This window comes from Nomascus leucogenys, chromosome 11 (assembly GCF_006542625.1).
Source record: "Nomascus leucogenys isolate Asia chromosome 11, Asia_NLE_v1, whole genome shotgun sequence".
NCBI lineage: Eukaryota > Metazoa > Chordata > Mammalia > Primates > Hylobatidae > Nomascus > Nomascus leucogenys.
Window position 1 is genome coordinate 42196333 of NC_044391.1, and position 25295 is coordinate 42221627.

General features: G+C 38.9%; 1 protein-coding gene across 1 annotated transcript in view; it reads left to right on the forward strand.

Moving 5' to 3' along the window:
* The window catches only part of ABCB5 (ATP binding cassette subfamily B member 5), a 155065-nt gene that overhangs the window by 108924 nt on the left and 20846 nt on the right, over positions 1-25295 (forward strand). Inside the window, exons 21-23 of the mRNA XM_003252628.2 lie at positions 10281-10484; positions 14242-14342; positions 15809-15949. Coding sequence (XP_003252676.1) covers positions 10281-10484; positions 14242-14342; positions 15809-15949 — 446 coding nt within the window. The remainder of the gene's footprint in view (positions 1-10280; positions 10485-14241; positions 14343-15808; positions 15950-25295) is intronic.

The following is a 25295-nucleotide window of genomic DNA, read 5'->3' on the forward strand; positions in this document are numbered from 1 at the left end:
AAATTTTAAAACTGTACTGACCATTATTTATCCAAGTATTTTTTTCTGTCTTTCTAGTCTCTCCTCTCCTTCAAGGACTCTAATTCTACATATATTAGGCTGCCTGAAGTTTTACCACAGCTCACCAATGCTTTGTTCATTTTTTTTCTGCATTTATTTTGAATAGTTTCTATTGCTATGTCTTCAAAACCAATGATCTTTTCCTCTTCAATATTTAATCTGCTATTGATCCTATCATATATATTTTTCATCTCAGACATTATATTTTTTATTTTTAGAATTTTAATATGGATCTTCTTTATATCTTCCTTATCTCTTAACTATTCTAATATGTAGTATATACGTTGGTAGTAGCTTTTTAAATTGATAAGTGAAAGTTTTATATACTTAGGGTATAAAAATGATGTTTTATATATGTAGTCTCTATGAAATGGATAAATTAAGCTATTTAACATATGCATTATTTCACATACTTATTTTTTGTGTGGTGTGAACACTTAAAATCTATTTTCTTGGTAATTTTCAAGTTTACAATATATTATTATTAATTATAGTTACCACGATATACAATAGATCTCTTAAACTTATTCCTCCTAATTGAAATTGTGTGTCCTTTTACCAACATCTTCTCAACCCCCTGAATCCCCATCTCCTAGAAACCACGATTTTACTCTCTGTCTCTATGAGTTTGGCTTTTTTAGATTCTACATATAAGTGAGATCATGTGGCATATCTCACATTTTGTCAATTCTGGGTTGGTGTCCATGGATTCATTTTTATCCTTATCATAGGTCTTATTTTGCTACTTTGCATACCTGGGAATTTTTTTTTTCAGACAGGGTCTCATTTTGTTACCCTGGCTCAAGTGCAGTGGCATGAACACAGTTCACTGTATCCTTGACTTGGGAGCAGGCTCAAGCAATCCTCCTGCCTCACCTTTCTATGCAGCTGAAATGAGAGGTACATGGCACCACACTCAGCTAATTTTTTTTATTTTTGTAGAGACAGGGTCTCATTTTATTGTCCAGGCTGGTCTTGAACTACTGAGTTCAAGTGATCCTCCCACCTTAGCCTCCCAAAGTGCTGGGATTACAGGTGTGAGCCACCATGCCCAGCCCCCTGCCAATTTCTGATGCTACACATTGTGAATTTAAAATTTTTGGTGCTGGCTATTTTTACATTTCTATAAATATTCTTGGGTTTTGTTGTGAGATACAGTTAAGTTACCTGGGAATAGTTTGATCTTTTTGGGTCTTGGTTTTAAGGTTTGTCAAGCAGGAGTGGAGCCTACTACAAAGGCAAAAGCCTTCCACATACTCTGCCTAGTGTCCTGTGACTCAGAAGGTTTTCCAGTCTGGCTGCTGTTACCAGGCACTAATCCCAGTCCTGACATGTATGCACTACTCAAGAAGGACCCTCTGCAGATATCTCGATTTATCGTTTTGTGACTCTCTCTCTTCTCCAGTATTCTATGCTGCAAACTCTAGCTGACTTAGATTCCTGAGATTCTCAGCTGTGTCTACTCAACTCAGAGTTTGTTTGGCTCTTTGCATTGCCACCTGGGAACTCTTTCAAGGGAGTAAGCCAGAGCAACCACAGGGGTCACCTTGTTTGTTTGCCGCCTCTGCCCTTGGTTGCCTTATGTTCAGTGTCTTCAAAACCACTGGTTCATGTATTTTGTCTATTTTTTGCTTGGTTTTAGATGAAAGGATAAATCCTTGTTACTCCGTCTTGGCCAGAAGCAGAGATTCTACCATATGGAATTTTATTTCTACAATTGCATACTGAGTTTCCTTCCTTTTATAATTTTCTTACCAAAGTGATATTCCCCACATCTAACACAGTACCTAAGACATAGTAGACACTCCATAAATAATTGTTATCTCAAGAATTAAACAAGACTTTTTGTTCTTAATTTCAAAAAAAACCTGTATTTTTGTGCCTCTTGCTAGAGAAGCTAAGAAAGTTTAAATTTCTTCTGATTCCAGTTTAAATTCTTTCCAGAGGTACACTATTTTTCTGGGTCTTTAAGACCACATTCCATTTTCCTTCAATTCTTGTAGTACTCCTTGAGGCAAAGAGTCTCTTATTTTCTGCTTATTCTTCTTGGAACAGAAGAAATATATTCAGATCTTTCTCATTGTGTCACCAACACCAAAAAGCAGGGTTTGTGGCTTGTTCTTGGTTGCACTGACTGAACATTTCAATAAGTTTGACACACAATTTAAACTAAGATGAACTATAGAAAGGATATAATTCTATTTTCCAGCAGCAGATTAACACAAGAATGGAAAACCCAAGCTTATTAAGCAAGCAGATATGCAAGTACAAGCCACTTCGTAGAAAGTTCTTGTGTCCCAAACAAAAAACTCAAATAGAGAAGCCTGTCTCATCAAAAATCTGTCAAGTTCACTCTTGGATATTTTTAGAAATTAGGTTGGTGTGTATGGTCCTTAGACAAACTTTAAGTGACATAACTCTCAAATATTTGTCTAGCGTGGCTCTGTGAAGTATTTCTACTTCTTTCCCTAATACACTACCTGAGCTTATACATGAAAACTACAATGCTCAGCATGCTTTTTGTCTTTACTTTTCTTATTTTCTACTCCTTTTATTTACTTATTTTGAGATAGAGTCTCATTCTGTTGCCCAAGCTGGAGTGCAGTGGTGTGATCTCGACTCACTGCAACCTCCACCTCCTGGGTTCAGGCAATTCTCCTGCCTCAGCCTCTTAAGTTGCTGGATTACAGGTGCCTGCCATTGTGCCCAGTTAATTTTTTTGTATTTTTAGTAGAAATGGAGTTTCACCACATTGGCCAGGCTGGTTTTGAACTCCTGACCTCAGGTGATCCACCCGCCTCAGCCTCCCAAAGTGCTAGGATTACAGGTGTGAGCCACTGCGCACGGCCTCTACTCCTTACTTCATTTCCTTTTGCTTTAATGTCTAGAGCTGAAATGCATGGTGTATGTGTGTGTGTGTGTGCGTGTGTGTGTGAAACAGGGTCTCACTCTGTCACCCAAGCTAGAGTGCAGTTGCATGATCCTAGTTCACTGCAACCTCAAACTCTTGGGCTGAAGGGATGCTCCCGCCTCAGCCTCCCAAGTAGCTGGAACTACAGATGGCACGCCACTGTGCCTGGCTAATTTTTTCATTTTTATGTAGAGACAGAGTCTTGCTTAGTTGCCCAGGCTGGTCTTGAACTCCTGGGCTCAAGTGATCCTCCCACTTGGGCCTCCCAAAGTGCTGGGATTATAAGTATGAGCCACCGCACACAGCCTAGAGTGAGCTATAATCTTTTTTTTGAGACAGAGTCTCACTCTGTCACCCAGGCTGGAGTGCAGTGGCACTATCTCGTCTCACTGCAACTTCCACCTCCCGGGTTCAAGCGATTCTCCTGCCTCAGCCTCTCAAGTAGCTGGGACTACAGATGCCCACCACCACGCCCAGCTAATTTTTGTATTTTTAGTAAAGACGGGGTTTCACCACGTTGGTCAGGCTGGTATCGAACTCCTGACCTCTGGTGATCCTCCCACCTCACCCTGTAATCCCAAAGTGCTGGGATTACAGGCGTGAGCCACCGTGCCCAGCTGAGCTATAATCTTTAAAGTTAATAGAACGCAAACAACAGAAGGTAGTGAGGAATCAGGAACTATATTATGGTTACCTAATAGGAAATATCCAAACAGAAAAGAATAACTGCCCCGGTGGATATGTTTTATCCTTTCGACAATATAGGTACTGTGCCAAGAATTGAAATCCAAAAAAGTAAAAATCATTGGCTTCAAAATATTAAAAGAAACTACCAAGTGGAAATTAATACATGTATCAAGGCCTACAAAACATAACCCCCTATCAAGTCATTGATGACAAGTAATTAATTCTTGGTAATATTTAGACAAAATAAATTTTATATTTAAAGAACAATGAATATCTTATTCTCAACAAAACATAATTATAATTTTAAAAAGTAGCTCCAATGATTGCACATCACAATATATATAAATTTTATGTAGCTATAGGAGCATTTAGTATTTTTGCACATCACAATATATATAAATTTTATGTAGCTATAGGAACATTTAGTATTTTTTTAGGAGCACTTTCCAGGAATCAAGGGCAAAGACCAATTTTTTTTAATTGTACCCTAGATTTTAAACACAGTACTTTAGTGGACATTTTAAGGGATAAACACAAAAGCATTACCATATAGTTTTCATGGACACACTTATATGCATTAATAAACATTAAAGATGAATTGTGGGGACACGTATTCAATTCAAAAGACCATAGTAGGGAGAGGAATGGGCCTGGAAAAGAGGAAAAGTTATTCTTAATGTCAGCTTTACAGTCAGGAAAAGCAACAAAATTTGAAAACAGGAGCTCTTGTCATTTCCCTAGAAGAGAAACTGGACAATCTAGGGGTTCATTCAGAAAAGCAAAGTGGGTGAGGGCTGAACCCTACAGCCTGTTACCAATACAGCTTTCCCTTGGGAATTCTAAAGAGTGCCAAACCACAGCGCAGCCTTAGGGGATCTCCTTTTGCCATCTACTCGATTCCCCAGCGATCTCCAGTCCCAAGGCTTAGATGGCCACACACCTACCGCCAAGGCCCAGACTTACAAGCACGTCCCCGACCTGAACGCCACACTCCAGAATGGTCCTCCTATCTGGAGCTTGAGGTGACCCCGCACCAGGAGCATTTAGTATCTAAGGAAAGCCATGGAAGTCCTTCAACAATGCCAAGAACTTAAGGTCCACAGCATCTCACCCATTGTCTAGTCCATATGACTCTGAAACTTATGGTGGGGGTGGGAGGCAGAGGAGCAAGGACAGTGTGTTAGCTCGGGCTTCCATAACAAAGGACCACAGGCTAGGGGGCTGCAACAACAGACATTCATTTCCTTACAGTTCTGGAAGCTAGAAGCCCAAGAGCGAGATGTTGGCACGATTGGGTTTTACTCCGAGGGCCTTGGCTTGTAGTTGGCTGTCTTCTATGCGTTTTCACAGGATCTTCTCTGTGTGTGCAGTGTCTGCTGTGTCCAGATTTCCTCTTCTTTTTTTTTTTTTTTTTTTGAGACAGACTTTTGCTCTGTCTCCCAGGCTGGAGTGCAGTGGCGTTATGTTGGCTCACTGCAACCTCCGCCTCCGGGGTTCAAGCGATTCTCCTGCCTCAGCGTCATGAGTAGCTAGGATTACAGACACGCACCACCATGCCCGGCTAATTTATTTTCAGTGGAGACGAGGTTTCACCATGTTGATTAGGCTGGTCTCAAATTCCTGACCTCATGATCTGCCCGCCTCGGCCTCTCAAAGTGCTGGGATTACAGGCACGAGCCACCGAGCCTGGCCCAAATTTCCTCTTCTTATAAGAATACCAATCAGGTTAGATTACAGCCTACCTTAAAGACTTCACTTTAACTTAATAACCCCTGTATCTATAATTTATTTATTTATAATTACCTTATCTCCAAATACAGTAACTTTTTTTTTTTTTTTCAGACAGAGTCTCACCCTCTCGCCCAGGCTGGAGTGCAGTGGCGCAATCTTGGCTCACTGCAAGCGCCGCCTCCCGGGTTTACTCCATTCTCCTGCCTCAGCTTCCCCAGTAGCTGGGACTACAGGCGCCCACCACCACGCCTGGCTAATTTTTTTGTATTTTTTTTTTTAGTAGAGATGGGGGTTTCACCGTGTCAGCCAGGATGGTCTCGATCTCCTGACCTCGTGACTGGCCTGCCTCGGCCTCCCAAAGTGCTGGGATTACAAGCGTGAGCCACCACGCCCCGCCCAAATACAGTAACATTCTGAGGAACTGGAGGTTAGACCTAAACATATAAATGTAGGGTGGGAGGGACACAATTTAGCCTGTAACATACATCACCATTTATCTCTTTTATCCTTAAACTTCCAGGGGATGAAGTATAAGTCAGCACTATGTGCCAAATGGCATCCCCATTTATGCCCGTGGTTCTTAGAGTTAGTGTATCATACCCTTAAACACTTAACCAGGCTACCTGTTCATCTTAGTTTTCAGTATTTCATAGTTTTTTGAGTGTTTTCTATTGTGTATTTTTACTTTTTTGAAATTTTCTTAGATGCTTTAGTGAGAAATTGGAAAATGGTTGAGTCATCACCAGATACAGTCTTGAAACTGAAACCACAAAGTTTTTTAGGAATTAGGCAGGGCCCTGGGGGGGAGGGAAGATTTGTTATTGTTATTTTTTAATGAAGATGCTAACTTTTTGATAGTTTGGTGAAAATTGATGTAATCTTTTAGGGAAGCAATTTGGCAATACCCATCAAGAATGTAAGAGTATATACACCTTTTTAAATTTCTTCAGTGGTTTATAACCTGTTACTATAATCATTTATTTTGACTCAAATTATCCCAGATGTAACCAGTGGAAGTCCCTTCAAGTTGGGAGAATTACACCTTTTAAGGTGTAATTCCAGTTAGAAATTTAACAGTAGGGCATTTGAGTGTAAGTAAGTGTAAATGAGAACAAAGATTTTTCACAAAGATGTTCATTACATATTTATTTTTAATAATGAAAAATTGAAGGCAACCCAAATATTTTTGGAGAATATTTAATGATTGCAGTGTAATATACAAGGATTAAGTCAGGATACAAAACTGCATGCACGTAATAAACCAAATCTGAATGTGTGTATTTATATCTAGAAGCATGTAGATTTTAACTTTATCTAAACTTTTACTAATGATCCTGTTTTCATGATCAGAACAAAAAATATATTTCAAACTGTGGTCGATTCTACCTGTCTTTCCAGGTAAACAGGGGCCCTCATTTTTTTTAATCCCAGCACTAAAGAACTTAATGGTTCAGCTTATTGTTTAAGTATCATACATCCCACTGAAAGATGATCCATAAGATGTGTAATTCTTATAAAAGTTATGAAGATAATTCTACATACTTGAAGGTATTTTAAAAATTTATTTTACCTCATACTATGATGTTTCCAACTCCTTTTCTATCTTGATCTTGCCTCTTAGATCTTTACTGAGTGAAACCAACTTATAATGTGCAAAAATGGGAATGAGAGAAATCTTATCCAAAGTATACACTTTAATGAATATCCTTAATCATTCAACTCAACACTACTATGATAGAGTGGCTAAGAGTGCTGGCCTTCCGTCAGTGTGGGAAAGGGGTAGGGCTCGGGTTTGCAGCCCCGATATTATGACACCCAGTGTGGTGGCAGTCCAGTGCAGGGAAGCAGAGGCAGAGCAGGGTGAGGAGGGTGTCCGTGCAGAGAAGAGGCAGGAGACATGAGAGCAGATGGGTTACCCACGGAGAGATTAATCACATAGACCAATCTATTAAAGACAATGGGAACCAGTTCTCTCCCTTGTGAAGAGGGGGATAACAAATATGGAAAAGGAGAAAACTGGAAATAACCTTACAATGTTGACTTGGAATTGGAGGTATTGATATGACTCATGAGTTTCAAGAAATATAGAGAAACAAATATAGATGTAAATGTGTGCTTGTATCTATCAATACACACACAAACACACACACACACACACATTCTCTAGTTTGACCACTGACATTCTAGTAATAATGAGTACAACTAGCACCATGTCTTGACTGCTAAATAAAATTCTCCACCAAAAGAACCCAGGGTTCTTTGGAGAAATGACTAACTCCAAAAGTAGGGCAAAGACAGTACAAGATGAAACTAGAAAATCATTTTGTGTCAGAAAGTAAGGACATATTCCAAAACTGATAGGTATATGTCAAAGGACAAAGCCAACGTGAAGGGACTTCTACTGGCTACATCTGGGATAATTTGAGTCAAAATAAATGATTATAGTAACAGGTTATAAACAACTGAAGAAATTTAAAAGTTGTTAGTTCATACTACAATAAATAAGTTGAAAGTTTGATAAGAAATTGGATTTTGACATAGCTTCAAAGTGCCTCAAAACATTTATTAATTACAAAGGGAGAAAGAACAACTTCACAGTGGAGAAGCCTGGAAGAAACCATCTTAATTAATGATACAAGTGAACAATGCCTGGAATAGAACCAATCAAAACTGCGTGCCACTTGATAGGATGCAATGAGAAGAACACAGCATCACTTCCCTGAGATTCTTACCAAAGATGCATAATTTGAATCTAATTGTGAGGAAATACCAGATAAGCTAAAATTGAGAAATATTCTACCAGATACCTGGCTCATGATCTTCAAAAAAGTCAAGGTCATGAACATCAAGTTAAGAATGAAGAATTATTCTATAGTAAAGGAGACTAAAGAGGCCTGATACCTAAATGAAATGAGTGATTCCATTCAAGATACCCTTTCACTATAATATACATTATTGAGACAATTGATAAAACTTGAAGGAAGTGTAAGCATTAAACGATAGTTATGTAATTTCCTGATTTTGATCGTGGTATTTTGGATAAGAGAGATAATGTTCTTGTTTATGAAACATCATCTCTAAGCATGCAAGGATGATAGAGTATCAGGTCAGCCACTTAATCCCAAGTGATTCAGGGAAAAAAGAGTTCTTTATCCTCCAGTTACAAGCATATGGCTGTGGGCAGGTTATTTTGTCTGACTACTTTTGTTTCCTCATCTATTGTACAGGACTAGTGATAACATCCATCTATTTGCATTGTTATGAGATTAAGTAAGTTGGTGAAGGTAAAGTGGTTATTTAGTGCCTGGTTAAAGTTGGCTAGTTTTTGAGTACCTTTATATATTAGCTCCAACTATAATATGAGAATTATGGTTACTGTTTGTTTTTGACCTTTCTCCTATTTTGGCCCACTTTTAGTGTGTCTTCCCTTCTGCCCTACTGTTTCCTGTCCATGTTGGTTTCCTTTCCATAGCAACTCTTGCCTCTCCAACACAAACCTTCATGCTCCAAAAAACACTGAGTCAGACGGCATGAGTTATTTCTTGCATGATTATAATATCTTCACCAATAGAAAGAGATAATTTATGTGAAAGGTAAATGTACAAAAAATATACAAAAATCTCATTTTTACAGGTTCCATAATGCAAATTTTTCCATTCAAATAGAATAATTCACTTTAGAACATTTTTGAAGGTGAATTAGATTCTATTGTAGTAAATACCTAAGCTAAAGTATAGCATTCTCTCCCTTTTTACTCTCCATGAAATCGAATATATAAAGCCTTCTAAAATAATTTACATGCATAACTCAAGCCATCTTTTCCAAATACTTAAATTTTAAGTTACATGTCGGTTATGCATGTATGTAAAACTGGTACTTTAATGCTATTATTAAAATATTGATTTTCTATAAAATTCCTAGCAAATGTGATTACAACTTTATAAATAGGAAATAGTAAAAAATGCTTAACTAAATATAGACTCTTTATTTAGTTTTTTGTAATAGTAACTATGACTCTGTCATTTTCAAACATCAGCTTTATTACCAAGAACTTATCTGTAAGTTAGGGTTGAAGAGGTGGCAGGGTGTTGGTATCTATGTGTATGCACAAGTAAGTCGTTTTATTATTGCTGGGTGATTGGGTGTAAGGAAACAAGAATGGTCTAGGTATGTATGTATCATTGAGAAGACAAAGGAAATCCTGTAACTTCAGCTTTCAACACACTCAGCTTGCACTGGGCTGTAAAATCCTGCTAAACTATTTAAGGAGAGGTCTCAGAGCAACATAAAAGTCTCCCATTAAGGAGGTAGTACTTAATTTCAGATTGTCTGTTCCTATCATGATTCTATACAGTCTTCCATGGGATTCCACTAAACTAAAATCCAGTTCATTTGGACATCTCAATATTGGACATCAAAACATAAAAATAAAGTATAATATTTCCTTAGTTTAGGGCATTTTGAGGCAGGCGGATCACCTGGGGTCAGGAGTTTGAGACCAGCCTGGCCATCATGGCGATATCCCATCTCTACTAAAAATACAAAGAAATTAGCTGAGCTTGGTGGCGGGCGCCTGTAATCCCAGCTGCTCTGGAGGCTGAGGCAAGAGAATTGCTTGAACTCAGGAGTCGGAGGTTGCAGTGAGCCGAGATTGTGCCACTGCACTCCAGCCTGGGTGACAGAGCGGGACTCCATCTCGGAAAAAAAATAAAATAAGTAAATAAGTAAAAATATGTATATTATTTAATCTCAAAGTATAAATTCAAGATATAAATTTAAGTATAAATTCTTTTTTAAAAAGTCTACCTTGTTTTGCAAGGAACTGTAATAGGAATTCTTGTAAATGTAAAGTTAATTGAGTTTTTCCTCCCCCAAATATATCTGATTATAGGCAACAGGTTCCAGGATTGGCGTCTTAACACAAAATGCAACTAACATGGGGCTTTCAGTTATCATTTCCTTTATATATGGATGGGAGATGACACTCCTGATTCTGAGTATTGCTCCAGTACTTGCCGTGACAGGAATGATTGAAACCGCAGCAATGACTGGATTTGCCAACAAAGATAAGCAAGAACTTAAGCATGCTGGAAAGGTAAAATGAAGACTGTTATCACCATCGTAACATTTAAAGAGAAAAACAGTCAGAACTTTATGATATGTTAACTATGTGATATGTTAACCATCTTTATGATATATTAACTTCATCTCTTAGGGATCTGTAAAGTGATATGTATAGAGACAGAAATGCATACAGACCAATTTAGGACAGAAGGTAGATACGTTATAGCAATAGGGTACATGATTTAGAGCACAGCCTTTGGAGTCTAATTAGCTGAGTTAGAATCCAGATTCTATCCTGACAAACTTGGGAGATGAGCAGGTTATGTGAACCTTTGTAGACTTCAGGTTTCTCATCTGCAAAGTGGGAATAATACGAGTATTCACTTACAAATTTTTGTGAATATTGCACAAAACACAATGTTATTATAAGCAAAACACTTAGAACAGTGTCTGGAAGACAGTAAGCACTTACTAATGTCAGCCATTATTACTGGGGATGTTTTCAAACATCATCATCCCCCATTTTCTGGTCACTGAATAATCAAATTTTCTTGAGCAATTCTTCTGAATATTTTATTTTTCAAAACAAACAGGCAATGCAGCAGTTACTGAATGCAAGGCCATGCACTGATATTGATCACATATAAAACAAGGCTTTAGAGACAGGACCAATAAATGAACAATTTATTTAATCATTTGGAAAATGCCTGGACATACAAGTATTTAAGCTTCTTAGGATCAACCATATTCATACAAATAATTATTATATTAGAGACTGAAGGAAACATTATTGTGGCATCATAACACCTAAGAATTGAAAGAGATATCATCTGACCCAACCATTAACCTGAAGTAGGAGTCCCTTGCACAACATCCCTGTCAAGTGTCCATCCCCATCTCCTACCACCTTTTCCTCCAGTGGCAGGTAGTACATTACTTTCCCAGGCTGCCTGTACTTGGATAGTCTTGGGTGGTAGGCAGTTATTTTCCTTTTCTTTCTTTTTTTCTTGTCTTATTTATTTATTTATTTATTTATTTATTGGTGGACTTCTATCTTACTCTTCTTGGCTTTCATCTTGGTAGAGGTCCAAAATCTGTTTTTCATGACAGCCCTTTAGCAGCTGAATCGTTGTAAACAAGGAGTCTTCTGTTGACTCTACATCCAGGTCTTTAAGATGTTCCTTACATCTGTAATCCCAGAACTTTGGGAGGCCGAGACGGGCGGATCTTTTGAGGTCAGGAGTTTGAAACTAGCCTGGCCAACATAATGAAACCCCGTCTCTACTAAAAATACAAAAAAGTTAGCCGGGCATGGTGGCGCGTGACTGTAATCCCAGTTACTTGGAAGGCTGAGGCAGGAGAATCACTTGAACCCAGGAGGAGGAGGTTGCAGTGAGCTGAGATTGCGCCACTGCACTCCAACCTGGGCGACAGAGCACGGCTCTGTCTCAAAAACAAAAGTGTTCCTCTCCTAATACTGTTTCAGAGCTCTTGGCTACACTGGTGTACATCCTCTGAATAGCAAAATAATGTTAATATCCTTTATAGTCTGTATCACGGTGAATGTGTCACAATTGGCATAGCACAAATATCATACATATTCATGAATAGGGATGCCAAGCACATGACTCACTGTAATCTCGTTTGCCTGAGTCTTAGACCTTTCCACCTTTCTTGCACAAGATAAGGACCCTTGGATTGTTTGCTTGTGCTGTATAGTCTGAACTACGTAGCAAATATTCGCCTCAGAGACAGTAAACAGTTGTTTAGACCTCCTTGTCTAATTTAAACATTGCAATAATTTATACAATTTCTAAATTAATGAGGCCTAATTATGTTTTCCTCATCTTATTTTTTATGTCATGAGATTTTGTTGTATATGTGCCCTTTGACTTTTCCTTTATGTATCATTAGAGCAACCTCAGACTATACAACAAACAACTCTAATCAAATAGGCAATTGGAGGCATTCCCCTATGGCTTTTAATAAGTCAATTTACTAAACATCACTTTAGAACATAGACTAATAAAATGTATCGGTCCTTCTTCAGTTGCATGTGTAGATTTGGAAAAATTATCAAATGTTTAGTTTTTAAGACTGAATGGGCCGGGTGCTCTGGCTTATGCCTGTAATCCCAACACCTTGGGAGGCCGAGGCAGGTGGATCACAAGGTCAGGAGTTCGAGATGAGCCTGACCAACGTGGTGAAACCCTGTCTCTACTAAAAATACAAAAATTAACCAGGTATGGTGGCACACGCCTGCAATCCAAGCTACTCAGGAGGCTAAGGCAGGAGAATCACTTGAAGCCGGGAGGCGGAGGTTGCAGTGAGCCAAGATCATGCCACTGCACTCCAGCCTGGGCAACAGAGCAAGACTCCACCTCAAAAGAAAACAAAAAAAAGACTTTGAATAGCTTAATTAGTTTTCTTAATGACTATTTTCTAAGGGTATGTAATAATATTCATCCTGTCTCCATTGTGAAAAATTGTCACAAAATTTTTTTATGTTCATTCCTTTTGTTTTTCCTCAAACAAGATTTCAGCATTCTTATCCATTTTCTTCGTATACTATGGAATGTTACAAACGGAGGTTTCTTTAAGTCTATTTTTAAATTAATGAGAATTTAAAACAACCAACATCAAAATTGGGAGCAGAATCCTGGCGTCCTCACCACAGTCCAGAAATCTAGTTCCCTCCTGCAACCCAAGTTATTCTTCAGAGAAGGCCAAGTGTCTACCTGGTCTTCTCTGTCCCACAGTCCACTCTGCCAATCTGGAAACAGAATGTGAAAACAGGAATTTTCTCTTTCAAGCCAACACATGTCCTCATGTCCAAAAAGCTATTCTAAACCAAAACTCTCTTCCATTTTGAATCCCATGTAATTATGCACTCTCTTTATAAACTATATAAATGTGGAGAAGTATTCATCACATTTGAATTAAATGCCTTTTTACATTCATAGACACCAATATGAGAAATGGCTTTATCTCATAAAGAATTTTACAACCACATGCCATGTTACTTTCCTATAATGTTCCTGAGTCCTTTTAGGTTGCTATTTTTAATTCTTTGCTAGAATAAAATAATTATGTGATTACTTTATCTCTGCTATCTTTTTTTTTTTTTTTTGAGACAGAGAAGTCTCACTCTGTTGCCCAGGCTGGAGTGCAGTGGCATGATCTCAGCTCACTGCAACCTCCGCCTCCCAGGTGCAAGTGATTCTCGTGCCTCAGCCTCCTGAGTAGCTGGGACTACAGGCGCGTGCCACCATACCTGGTTAATTTTTGTATTTTTAGTAGAGACAGGGTTTTACCATGTTGGCCAGGCTGGTCTCGAACTCCTGGCCTCAAGTAATCTGCCCACCTTGGCCTCCCAAAGTACTGGGATTACAGTCATGAGCCATTGTGCCCGGCCTCTGCTATCTTTTACTTGAATTGTTTCATAATCTGTAGGAAGCTCCTTTGCATGTGAACATAATGCTCACTAATGTTTTATTCTTCTGTCTATGGAACAAGTTTAAATTGAAATTCAGTATAAACTTGAATGGGGCTAAACTTAGATCAGTAGACTAAATCTCAATAAGACATTTTCCTTAAGCTTATTATCCGAAAGTGTCATTTTTCTATCTTATTTTCTGGGAGGAAAGGAAGCTAAGAATATTTGTCACGAAAACTTACTGACTTGATATACTTAATATGTCCCCAGTGTGGCTGACTAGAATTCACAAATGGGAAAAGATTAACCATTACTAATTTTATTTCTATATTGTATTGTCCTGTTTTATAAGATAGCAACTGAAGCTGTGGAGAATATACGTACTATAGTGTCATTAACAAGGGAAAAAGCCTTCGAGCAAATGTATGAAGAGATGCTTCAGACTCAACACAGGTGACTATAGATTCATACTGACTTCAAAAACTTAATTTTGTTCTGTAAAGGCAGTACTCTCAAATGACTCCAGTGGTTTGCCTGCTAATTCATTTGCTCTTGAGTCTTTCCTAATAATGTCATGTCATAATTTCTCATATGACTTCACCAAGAGAAACTAGAAGAGGCATTGAGGGCAAGCACAATTAGAATAAATATTTTAGGTCCTCTCACATTACCATTAACTGTCTGTTACTAAGTACGCACATTTTCTTATTTTCTGAAAGAATATTAATGAAATAACATATGCAAGAAAGAAGATAAAATTGCGGGCCAGGCGCTGTGTCTCACGCCTGTAATCCCAGCACTTTGGGAGGCTGAGGTGGGCGGATCACTTAAGGTCAACAGTTAGAGACCAGCCTGGACAATATGGTGAAACCCCATCTCTACTAAAAATGCAAAAATTATCCGGGTGTGGTGGTGCACATTTGTAGTCCCAACTACTTGGAGGCTGAGGCAGGAGAATCACTTGAACCTGGGAGGCAGAGGTTGCAGTGAGCTGAGATCACACCATTACACTGCAACTCCAGCCTAGGCGACAGAGCAAGAGAAAAGAGCTCAGCCCTTTACATTAAATCCCTAAAATAGTTTACATTTTAAATATGAATATATACATAATAAATGCACTTACACTTTTAATTTTAAACTAGTCCTCCTTATCACATTGACTTAGTGATGCTTTTTATATTACTTTATCAGAGAGATAGCTTTGTACTCTTTTGGACTCATAGTTGGCACCACCCTTTTTTTTTTTTTTTTTTTTTGAGACGGAGTCTCGCTCTGTCGCCCAGGCTGGAGTGCAGTGGCGCAATCTCGGCTCACTGCAAGCTCCGCCTCCCAGGTTCACACCATTCTCCTGCCTCAGCCTCTCCGAGTAGCTGGGACTACAGGCGCCCACCACCACGCCCAGCTAATTTTTTGTATTTTTAGTAGAGACGGGGTTTCACCGTGGTCTCGATCTCCTGACCTCGTGATTCGCCCGCCTCGGCCTCCCAAAGTGCTGGGATTACAAGCTTGAGCCACCGCGCCCGGCCGGCACCACCCTTTAATTTCCTCTATTCTGTTAATGAAAGATTAAAATGGAGACTTAGAAAATCCTTCTAAATACTGCTAAACCAAATCTCTAACTCTTACACTAGCCATCCTTTCATGGGCTTTGCCCATTCATTTAACAGTATATAAAGTTAAATTTGTTACACTGAACTACAGAGTATATGACTATAGAGAAAAGAATTATAACATTATCTGTCTTTTCTCAAAGAATTCTCAGTAGTAAAAAAAAAATCACTTTCTCTTTAATCATTCGAAAAATGCCTTTCCACTAAATTATAATATTTCAAAATCCTCTCTATATATTACTCTACATTTATTAAATTGACCTTGCTATAATTCATGCCTCATTATTTGGTAACTTTTGCACATTCCAGAAATACCTCGAAGAAAGCACAGATTATTGGAAGCTGTTATGCATTCAGCCATGCCTTTATATATTTTGCCTATGCAGCAGGGTTTCGATTTGGAGCCTATTTAATTCAAGCTGGACGAATGACCTCAGAGGGCATGTTCATGTAAGTCGTGGAAATAGTCCGGACCTAGTGGCTCACACCTGTGATTCCAACACTCTGGGAGGCAGGTGGATCACCTGAGGTCAGGAGTTTGAGACCAGCCTGACCAACATAATAAAACCCCATCTCTACTAAAAATACAAAAATTAGCTGGGTGTGGTGGCAGGCACCTGTAATCCCAGCTACTCGGGAGGCTGAGGCAGGAGAATCAATTGAACCCAGGAAATGGAGGCTGCAGTGAGCTGAGATCACGCCACTGCACTCCAGCCTGGGCAACAAAGTGAGACTCTGTCTCAAAATAAATAAAAAAGTTGTGCAAATATATAGACCTTGTAAGGGGGTCATGTACTTATTTACCAAAAAGATGTCTAGTTTATAGTTAATTACCATTTAAATCACATATGTGGAAAAGGGATGCTTGAATTTTTTTTAAGTTGGAATTTTTAAAAATATACATATGTTTTTTAATTTTGTATTGATATATGATAGTTACACATATTTTAGGGGTACATGTGATATTTTGATATATTCATATGATGTTTAATGATCAAATCAGGGTAATTGGGATGAATTTTATTTTTAATTGACAGACAATAATTGTACATATTATATATTTATGGGGTACAATGGGATGTTCTGATATATGTTAACACTGTGAAATGATTAAATCGAGCTAAGTGTTTTTGTTATTTAGTCTCTATAAGAAGTACAGCATAACTGGTAAAATACTGATACTGATATAAGGCATAAAATCTGAATTAAATTCCCAGATGAATTGCTCTCTGCTTCAGTTTACTGGAACATGGGAATGTAGGGGCAAAATATGCCTTCTTGTCATTCATTTCTTAGGAAATTTGTGAGACATTATGAAACTCTTAGTGTGGAGATGGCTTCCTAAAGTATGACTGTAAATCAGTGAGGATGAATTATTCGCTAAGCAAATAATCCAGAAGAAACACATATAAATGAGTGTTTCCCTTCAAAAATGTCACATTTGGAATTGAACGTGGTGTCCCGGTGAGGCTGCTTCTTCCCAAAGCATTAGGTTGGAGCTCCTATTTTGAAGTTCTGGTCACATAATTATGAATTTATTTGTTTTACCGGAACATCTAATGCAACTGCTAAATTAGAAAAATTAATTTTGAGTATTAATTCTGAGCTGAGAGCCTAAAATATTAGAAATGTTGCTAATCTATCATAAACGTCATTGCTAAGCATTTAGAACTAGAGAAATCCATACAATACTTGACTCAAAAAAGTAACATTATGTTATTTTTAACAAGCCCACCAAAAAATGCACATCCATGCAAGTACCAGCCTCTTCACAATAATGAATTGGGAGATTACACCGGTTCCAAGGATGCTGTCATTTGGCAGAACACACTGGGCGCTTCTCTTTGGGTTTTGTTTCCCAAGTCTCAGGACATTACTTTGAATATCTTTATTGTTGGCATATTTGTATTTTCAGGATTGGTTCAATTTGAGGAAATGGCCAAAAGTCATTTAAACCTGAGTAATTTCAGAATAACTTGGAATAATTTTTAGTTTCTATTCATATGAAAATTTATTTATTTATTAAGCATTAAGTGAAGTCCCAGGAAGTTTCTTTGTTAGGCACTGATAAGAAAACAGTCCAGAGTTCACCAACCCAGTATTCCTAAATCTTACCTGACACCAAAGCCACTTAGAAGTTTCCTGGAAGCAGATTTCCTTATAAAATGGAATATGGAAATGGAATATCTGTATTTAAAATTTCAGCAGAAGGGCTGGATGTGGTGGCTCATGCCTGTAATCCCAGCACTTTGGGAGTCCAAGGCAGGTGGATTACCAAAGGTCAGGAATTTGAGACCAGCCCGGGCAACCCTGTGAAACGCTGTCTGTAGTCAAAATACAAAAATTAGCCGTGTATGGCAGTGCCTGCCTGTAATCCCAGCTACTTGGGAGGCTGAGGCATGAGAATCACTTGACCCAAGGAGGCAGAGGTTGCAATGAGCCAAGATCACATCACTGCACTCTAGCCTGGATGACAGAGTGAGACTCTGCCTCAAAAAAATTAAAATAAAATTTCGACAGAAATTGCAAGTTCCCTTTCCTATGTTCTCCTAGCCTCTAAAATAGTGTGCACTATTGCCGGTGTGAACTTATAAACCACAATTATATTTAGGCTTCGGTTTCATTCTGATTACATAAGACTAATTACTTAGGTAGATTAACAAGAAACAAAATCTGAAATCACGTAAATAATTCAGCTCACCAGCCCCCGTTAGCCAGTTTTTCCTTTGTTCTAATATAATCCAGGCACTCCCAAGCTTGAAAGTTGGTTGTAATCCAAAAGTTTGTTTGCAAGCCAATAGTTTGAAACTCAAAACATGTTTTCCTCATGTTGCTCTAAACTTTCTGCAGCCTTCTTCAATCCCCAGGGCCCCATTCCTTCTGTATAACTAGTTTTGAGTATTAGTAGAAAGCAAGCCAATTAAACATATTCATACTAACGTACGATGTTTGATGATTTTCCAAATTCTCACAGAAGAATTTTCATCTCTTCTCATCAATTTCTCTGTCACTACTCTTTCTTTGCTTTGTAATCACACCTATAAAAAAATATAAGAAGGCCAGGCATGGTGGCTCATGCCTGTAGTCCCAACACTTTGGGAGGCTGAGGTGGGTGGATCACAAGGTCAGGAGTTCAAGACTAGCCTGGTCAACATGGTGAAACCCCATCTCTACTAAAAAATACAAAACTTAGCTGGGCATAGTGGTGGGCGCCTGTAATCCCATCTATTTGGGAGGCTGAGGGAAAAGAATTGCTTCAACCCTGGAGGTGGAGGTTGCAGTGAGCCGAGATCACACCACTGCACTCCAGCCTGGGCAACAGAGCAAGACTCCAACTCAGGAAAAAATATATATATATATATTTATATTTATATAAATATTTATATATTTATATTTATATAAATATTTATATATTTATATTTATATAAATATTTATATATTTATATTTATATAAATATTTATATAAATTTATATTTATAAATATTTATATAAATTTATATTTATATAAATATTTATAAATTTATATTTATATAAATATTTATAAATTTATATTTATATAAATATTTATATAAATTTATATATATATAAGAAACACTCATTTATATGTGTTTCTTCTGGGTTATTTGCTTAGCGAATAATTCATCCTCACTGATTTACAGTCATACTTTAGGAAGCCATCTCCACACTGAGAGTTTCATAATGTCTCACAAATTTCCTAAGAAATGAATGACAAGAAGGCATATTTTGCCCTATATATATAAATATTTTTATATATAGAGAGAGAGAGAGTTTACTGGATCCTGTTTTTCAGCCAGGCCTCTGTGTGTTGGAGGGCTTTAGAGCTCTCAGACCTTTCATCTATTACACTTTCATTAGTGATCTCATCCAATCTGTCAGTTTTAAATACCACCTGTGTCCTGATAACGTCCTTCTGTATATTTCCAACTCTGACCCTGCCCTGAGCACAAGACCCTTATCCAATTACTTATGAGACACCTCCACTTGGATGACTAACATCTCAATGTGTTCAAAACAGAATTTAAGGTTTTTCCCTCCAAAGGTTATCTTCCCCAAGACTTTCCCATCTTAACTAATAACACCAACCACCATCCACACAAAAATGTTGGAGTCGTCCCTGTTGCTTCTCTTGCTGTTGTCCACCACATAAATCACTGATTCCTCATGACTCTAATTCCAAAATTCTTCTCATCCTCTTCACCCTCATCCAGGCCCCTCCCTGTCTTGACTGGACCACTGCAACAACCTCACCGATGTCCTTGCGCCCACTCTTGCTTCCCTATAATCCATTCTCCACACTGCAGCCAGACTGATCATTTAATGCACAAATCTAATAGCATCAGTTTATTAAAACTCTGCAAGATCTAGATCTTCCCACTGAAATTTGAATAAAGCCAAAGTCCTTACCATGACCTGAAAGACCTTCATGATGGGGCTGCTGCGTTTCTTTCCAATTTCATCCACCTCTATCTCCCATGTTAACTACTCATCAGCCCCACACTTGCCATGTCTGTCCCTGGACCTCCCCATTGCAGGGTCTTCGCACTTGCTATTCTCTGCCTGGATTGGTCATTCCCCAGGGCTTTACTAAGCTACCTTTTTCTTACCACTCAGGCTTCCCCTGCTAAATCCACTCCTCAGAGGGACTTTCACTGATGGTCCAAAGTAGTTCCCCTAACCCTCCCACCTCATCACTCTCTTTCCCATCACCATATTTTGTTTACAACACTTATGATTCTATGAAACTATATTTTGTGTTTCCATATTTATGAGTGCACAGACTGAGCATGAGTTGTAACCTATCTTGTTCACTGATGTTTCCCAAAAGCCAAAAACAAGTGGGTGGCACATAATAGACACACAATAAATATTTATTGAATGAATGACTGAATCAAAATTAAGGGGGAGATTTGGAATGGTACATAATTAGGCAGTCCAGTCATTTCTGGAAATGTGCCTTCAGAGTCACCTTCACACTTTGAAAACAGGAGTCTGTTTTTCACAAATTTTTCTAATTTTATTCTTTTCTACACCCATATGTCTAATACCAGGTGCTTTGGCAGGAGGACTGGGTCTAAATCGAGGGCAACCATTGATACAAAATATGATGTGTGGAATTGAGAATTTGCCTGTACCTACTGAGATTTGTTTAGATTAAAGCTAAGCAAAAAATTTCTCAGTCGAAGAATGATACAACCTCAAAATCATGCCAGTCACTTTCATGCCTGCAAATGACACCAGTCAGGATGTTTCCTTTAAGGGGCTTTCCAAGACTGCCAACCATTCCGTTACTTACGAAAATTGCTATAACGGCAAACCTTGATTGAATCTTTACTCAGTTTTAAGTATTTGCCATATATTTTCTGTTTAATGCTTTAAACTACCCTGTGAAATACTATGGTTCCCATTTTACAGATGAGAACAATTAAGACTCAAAGAGATTATCTAACTTGCTCAAAGTTACATAATCAGTAAGTAGCAGAGCACAGATTCAAGTTCATGGTTCCAGATTCCAGAGGTTTGGTTTACACAACATATATTATTATTATTATAAATTCTGTGGCCAAACATGCATAGAATATTTCTGTGAAATTATTTTTTAAATAATTCTTGCTTAGTTTTTCAAACATTTGAATATTCAAAGTTGGGCTGATTCCTCACCTATAAATGGAACAGGTGACTTGCTTAGTGTTATTTTATAGCCCTAAAATATGAGAATGAAAAGTCCCAGCCGGGCGCAGTGGCTCACGCCTGTAATCCCAGCAATTTGGGAGGCCGAGGCGGGTGGATCACGAGGTCGGGAGATCGAGACCATCCTGGCTAACACGGTGAAACCCTGTCTCTACTAAAAAAAAATACAAAAAATTAGCCGGGCGTGGTAGCGGGCGCCTGTAGTCCCAGCTACTTGGGAGGCTGAGGCAGGAGAATGGCATGAACCTGGGAGGCGGAGCTTGCAGTGAGCCGAGATTGCGCCACTGCACTCCAGCCTGGGTGACAGAGCGAGACTCCGTCTCAAAAAAAAAAAAAAAAATTTCTTCCCTGAGCTGGCCTACCATGCTTCCTGAATTTCTTTTAATTAAATTCATTAAAAGGGCGTCTCTTCTAGATACATAAGCATTTTAACTATCAGAACATATGAAGGACCATTAACATAAGAGTAACAATTAAAGAATAGTACGACCTTGGTATTTCCCAGTGCCCCAAGAGAAGGACGAAATAGAGAGCTATCTGAGCTAGAGCCACTGGTATCACATTTCTTTTCTTTTCTTTTTTATTTTTTTTTTTGAGTTGGAGTCTCGCTGTGTCACCCATGTTGGAGTGCAGTGGCATGATCTCAGCTCACCACAACCTCCGTTTCCTGGGTTCAAGCAATGCTCCCACCTCAGCCTCCTGAGTAGTTAGGACTGCAGGCACATGTCACCACACCCGGCTAATTTTTGTATGTTTTGGTGGAGACCGGATTTCACCATGTTGGCCAGGGTGGTCTCAAACTCCAGACTTCGAGTGATCCACCTCCCTTAGCCTCCCAAAGTGCTAGGATTACAGGTGTAAGCCACCACACCCAGCCTCACTTTTTGAGTTCCATTCAGTCAGAATACATACAGAAAAAGGGTACCCATACTTTTGGAGTATGGACAAATGAGAGATTCTCTAGGGATTCTCCTCCAGTATTAAATGTGGTTATTGGCCAAAAGAGCAACATAGCACTATGCATAATGTCAATAGATGAGATTTGTCTTCAACACCAACGAGGATTTGGTGCTAGAGACCAAATGTGGCCCCAACTACCATGAATGTGTCACAAGGTCCCTTTAGATACACTAAATTATACCTGGCCTAGAAGACTCTGTACCTTCCAGAATCTAGGATGACAGACAGCTTTCAATCTCATTGACTAGCTAAAAACCAAAGAAATTTACAAAGAAAACTCCCTCCTGCTAGAATTCTTCTTAGGTAAAAGGCACTTTGCGCCATTCTCTAAACTAATGGTTTTCCAACTCACCAATCTAGGAACTGGTTAAAACTGTAGATACCTAGATCTCATCCTGCAAAATCTGATTTGTAGATCTAGTATGGGGCAGGAATCTTCATTTTATCAAACATTCCAGATTACTCCAAAGCACAATTTATAGCTACAAGGATGGGTTATCTGTGTCTCTTTCAAAAATGACATTGTGTCTCAGAAAGGGAGATACACAAAGGGAGTTTAACAGCAGAATTCTTTAATGTGCTCATAATATTAGTCAGTAAGGCTTTTTAGAGGAAAAAGCCTCTAAAAGAGAAAAAAAGATAACATGCATGTCTTATGGTAGAAGCTGTCTCTATCTCTATTATCGTAGAAGTTTATCTGAAATGAGCATTTAAAATAAGGCAATAACATTTTCATTCTGCCACCTTACAGACAAGGCGTAGCGGCGTTTAGAAAATCTCATTTAGGTTCTCATGCACACATGTGTAGTAAAACACTCACCTCTCCCTTTGTTAGTCCTGGTAACACATTCTATTTGTTATTTCACTATAAATGTGCAGATTTCGAAGTACAAAATAAGTTTATTTTATCCTGTCTCTTTGTGTTAGTCCCTTTAGGCTGGTTTCCAGCTAACTTGACTTTTGCAATACAGACCAAGAACCATTCCTAATCAGGAGAGGTTTCTGTAGCCTTCCTTTCCCCACTGCAAAGCTTTCTCTATCTCTGTGAGTTTCTTCCATATTTTCTATCCATATTATCAAGAAGCTAAGCAGAGCATATAGGTAAGAAAGAATCAAGACATGGCAGCCTTCAACACAGTAATAATAAAAGCCACAGCTTTGAAAACTGCCTGAGAAGCAGAACCAGGCAGTTTATGAGTGTGTTTCCTAGTTCTGTTAAAAACCAAATGCAGTTCTTGACAAGAAACCACATTGTATTTCCAACAATAATGTGATTATTGGCTAAAAGAGCAACACAGATGGGTTTTCAATGAGTATTAACAGTTGGTCGATACCTTAAAATAATAAAGGATGGACAGAAGTGAGCTAGGCCTGCACCATCATCTTTGCCCTAGGAGGCTGGGCAGCCAGGGAAGAACTGTGAGTGTCATTGTTGTGTTTAGGAAAGCAACACTGGTTACACAAAACAAAACAGGAAAGATATATTTCCATGCTGGCTGCCATGGCAGCCACCTAGCTCTTGCCTGGCTCCTCCCCAGAGATCACCCGGAAGAGACAGACAAGGATAAGATAAGAAGGCTAAATCAACCACTGAAGGGACCTAAAGGAGAGAAATCAAAGGACAGTTGATATCTAGGGCCTTGTGAAGATTCTAAAGTGGAAAACAAGTGGTAACAAACTCCAACATGTAGGAAAAGACCATTCCAGCCAGCTTTCCACTGCAAGGAAGACCATGTAGGGGAAAACACAGAGAGGAAGGCAGCTCACATTCCAACCCTGCAGTTTCATGTGCTTCTGGGCAAATTGCATAATTTTTCTGAGCTAGAGTCTCCTCATTCATTGACTGATAAGTTTCCATTCTACTTATCTCCTAGGTGATTAGATGGTATCTTGTATATGAAAACATTCTATAAGATCCAAAGAACCAAATAAATGTTAGTTGCTTATTTTCTCTCTCCTATCTGTTGAGAAAAGAATTTAGGGTGGTAAGAAGTCTCTGGGTTGTATATGGATGATATACAGATGAGCATGGGAATAATTTTAATGACCACCTCTATGGGGAAAGATACTCTGCCTTCTCATCAAAGAAAGAAACTTACTGAGTAAGGACTTGGAAAGTTCTGATTTGACCTGCCGTGCTAATGTATTGCTACAGAAGTGTGAGAGCTTTTTTTTTTCTTTTTTGTTGTTGTTGTTGCTGTTTTTCTTGAGATGGAGTCTCACTCTGTCACCAGACTTGAGTGCAGTGGCGTGATCTCGGCTCACTGCAACCTCCACCTCCCTCCTGGGTTCAAGCAATTCTCCTGCCTCAGCCTCGTGAGTTGCTAGGATTACAGGTGTGTGCCAATACACCCAGCTAATTTTTGTATTTTTAGTAGAGATGGAGTTCCACCACGTTGGCCAGGCTGGTCTCGAACTCCTGACCTCGTGATCCACCCACCTCGGCCTCCCAAAGTGCTCGAATTACAGGCGTGAACCACCGCACCCAGCCCCTGTTAGTGACTTTAAAATATTTGTCATGATACCAAATTATTCCTCTTTATATATCCCAAATGGGTGAAACTCCTCAAGACCAACAGTGGCGTGAGACGTTGGCCTGTACATTTCTCCCAGTTAGGCGTTCAGTTCAAATGCCTCCAGGAGTTTAAACCAGATTTGAAGGATCTGGTTTAACTATGTTACAGAGTTATAGCACAGGTTGTTCTACAATAAATACTTGTTGAGTGGAACTGAATTTCAGTTTAGCTCACCCTAGCTAATTGGGTCTGATTAGGTAAGGACAAATTCTGTAGCAGACCAGTTTTTTCCATGTGTGGGCCTTGGCCTACTTTTATACAGAATCCACCTGGAGAAAAAGCGTAAAGAAGATTACTGTCCCTGGGCCAGGCGCAGTGCCTCATGCCTGTAATCCCAGCACTTTGGGAGGCCGAGGCACGCGGATCACGAGGTCAGGAGTTCGAGATCAGCCTGGCCAACACAAAAATTAGCTAGGCATGGTGGTGCATGCCTGTAATCCCAGCTACAGGAGGTGGAGGCAGGAGAATTGCTTGAACCCAGGAGGCAGAGGTTGCAGTGAGCTGACATCATGCCACTGCACTCCAGTCTGGATGACAAAGCAAGACTCCGT